The sequence below is a fragment of the Pteropus alecto genome, unplaced genomic scaffold (genome assembly GCF_000325575.1).
Source record: "Pteropus alecto unplaced genomic scaffold, ASM32557v1 scaffold143, whole genome shotgun sequence".
Classification (NCBI taxonomy): domain Eukaryota; kingdom Metazoa; phylum Chordata; class Mammalia; order Chiroptera; family Pteropodidae; genus Pteropus; species Pteropus alecto.
Window position 1 is genome coordinate 768,012 of NW_006434828.1, and position 2,156 is coordinate 770,167.

Genomic DNA, 2,156 nt, shown 5'->3' on the forward strand with positions numbered 1-2,156 from the left:
TCGGGGACAGCTACCGCGATGTCATCCAGGAGCTGCACACGGGCCTGGACAGGATGAAGAACCCCATCACCAAGCGCTGGAAACACCTCACGGGGACCCTGATCCTGGTGAACTGTCTGGACGTTCTGAGAGCAGCTGCCTTCAGCCCCGCGGACCAGGACGACTTCGTGATCTGAAGTCCCCCCCGCCTGCTGCTTTCCTGGGGCGCACGCCCTCCGGCCGCCCTGGCTGCCCGTGCGGTCTCGTGGAGCTGGACTGGAGGAAGGGCCCGCCACTCGGACAGGTCCAGAGTCGCTCCCGCCGGCCCACACCCCAGGACCACCACCCCCCATTGTGGGGGGCCTGGAGGGAGTTTGCGCTGCAGGTCATTGCCAATCAAAGAGCTTTCTATTTGTTACGTATAAGTTCAACTTTGAAATCGCTTTTTTTATAGTAGGGGGCGGAGGGCACCTGTGAAAATGGTGGTATCTAATTTTTTAATGGACCGTAAAGGTAAAAACAAACAAACAAACAAAAAAACCAACAGGGGCTGGTGAGGCTTTTATGTTCTATGAAGATCTTTTTAAATTATGCTACGATGTACATATGTATTTAAGAGTCGCCGGGGGCACCCCTTCTTCCCAGACTCCCTGCGTTCCGGCGCCCGGCACGGGAGGGTGCTCGTTCGCGGGCTGGGCCGTCGCACTCTGTACCTGTGAAGAGTGAACCGCGGTGTTTCAGTGCGTGCAGCTCAGGCCCGTCCTCTCTGAGAACGTGGGGGGCCCTGCTCTCCCCGCCAGTGTTTAGCGTGGTCCCTGCCTTTGCCACCCCATGCGGTAAACGACCCGCCACAGCCCACGTGGACCTTTCTGTGGGCAAAGTGAAGGCCGACCTGAGTCCCTGCCGCCCTGGACGTGACGTGCTGGGTGATGGCGACCTTTGCGGCCCGGCCCAGGTGCCGTCGGTCAGGCGAGGGGCTCCTGCGGGGCTCAGCCATCGCCGGCACGTTCGCCCTGGGGCCAGGGACTGCTCCCTGCGGCGTTCCCCTCCGGTGGGCACGAAGGAACTTCGCCACGAGGGACGCGCTGTGCTGTGTGCAAAGGTGCCTGCTGCCGTTTGCCAAACTTCACTCGGTCTAAAATTTAACCCCTCTCCCCTCGCAGTCCACACGTGTCTCCTTGGAAATGATAAGTATGAAGAGACCATTTTCATTGATAACATAAAGACTTTTCTAAGCGAGATGATCATTTTCTGAACGAATATGTTTCCCACGTGAAATCTGGGGCTTGGCCGTGTTGCTCTGATAAGCTGGCCCATTGTAGATCGACTCGCCGTGTTGAATCCCACGATTGCATTGTAGTCGTGACATCTTACAAGGGAGTGAGGGGCAGGTCTGAGGCCAGTCCACAGAGCTGGTCCCCCGGAGGGTGCCAGGACACACGCTGTGTGAAGTGGTGTTGGGCCGCTTGGGGTTCCGAGTGTCATTCTCTAAACGTGCTTTCTTGGAACTCATTAATTACTTACTATAATCCATGTATCACCCCTTATTGAGCTGAAACATTCTTATGTATCTGTCGACTCAGTAACTGAAGATAAACCGGCTAGAACAAAACCACGTGAAAAAAAAAAAACCACGATATGTTTTATGCTGCAAGAAGCAGGACACACAATCCCCCAATCGTCACAGGAAATACCCTCCGATTCTGCTTCTCGACTCTCTGCTTCATCCTTCTCAGAAGTCATCTCCCGCCTTTTCCCCAAAGAAGCAGCAAAACCAGTTGCACCTTAAACCATGGATATTGTTCCTCAGGGGCTTAAAATAGTTTCCTATGCAACACGTCTTGTAGCACAAATTAAATTCTACAAACGTTACAGTAAATTTTATTTGGCTATTTTAACCTATTAAGTGTGTGCGTATTTTTTTCCATACCCAACCAAACTTTAACTAAAACAGTAAAACCTAGTGTAAGTGTCTGTGCGTAGGACGATGGCTCCTTCCGCTAAGTCGCCCCTAAGTGACAGTGTGACAGTCGGGTTAGCGGTCAACTTAATCGCGCTTGGAACATAGGGTCTCATTCTCCACTGACCAGTGGGAATTGGTGCTGCCCAGAGCACCCAAAGGCTTCGAGTGGATGGCTTGCCTTTCTCTTGGCCCCGTGCCCCTGGGACCGCCAGTG

The 2,156-nt window shown here is 53.7% G+C and overlaps 1 protein-coding gene across 1 annotated transcript in view; it reads left to right on the top strand.

Moving 5' to 3' along the window:
- Positions 1 to 1,881, top strand: part of SH3BP4 (SH3 domain binding protein 4) — a 42,780-nt gene extending 40,899 nt beyond the window's left edge. The window contains exon 6 of the mRNA XM_015587818.2: positions 2 to 1,881. Within this exon, the coding sequence (XP_015443304.1) occupies positions 2 to 176 (175 nt within the window). The 3' untranslated portion in view covers positions 177 to 1,881. The remainder of the gene's footprint in view (position 1) is intronic.
- The last annotated feature ends 275 nt before the right edge of the window (positions 1,882 to 2,156 follow it).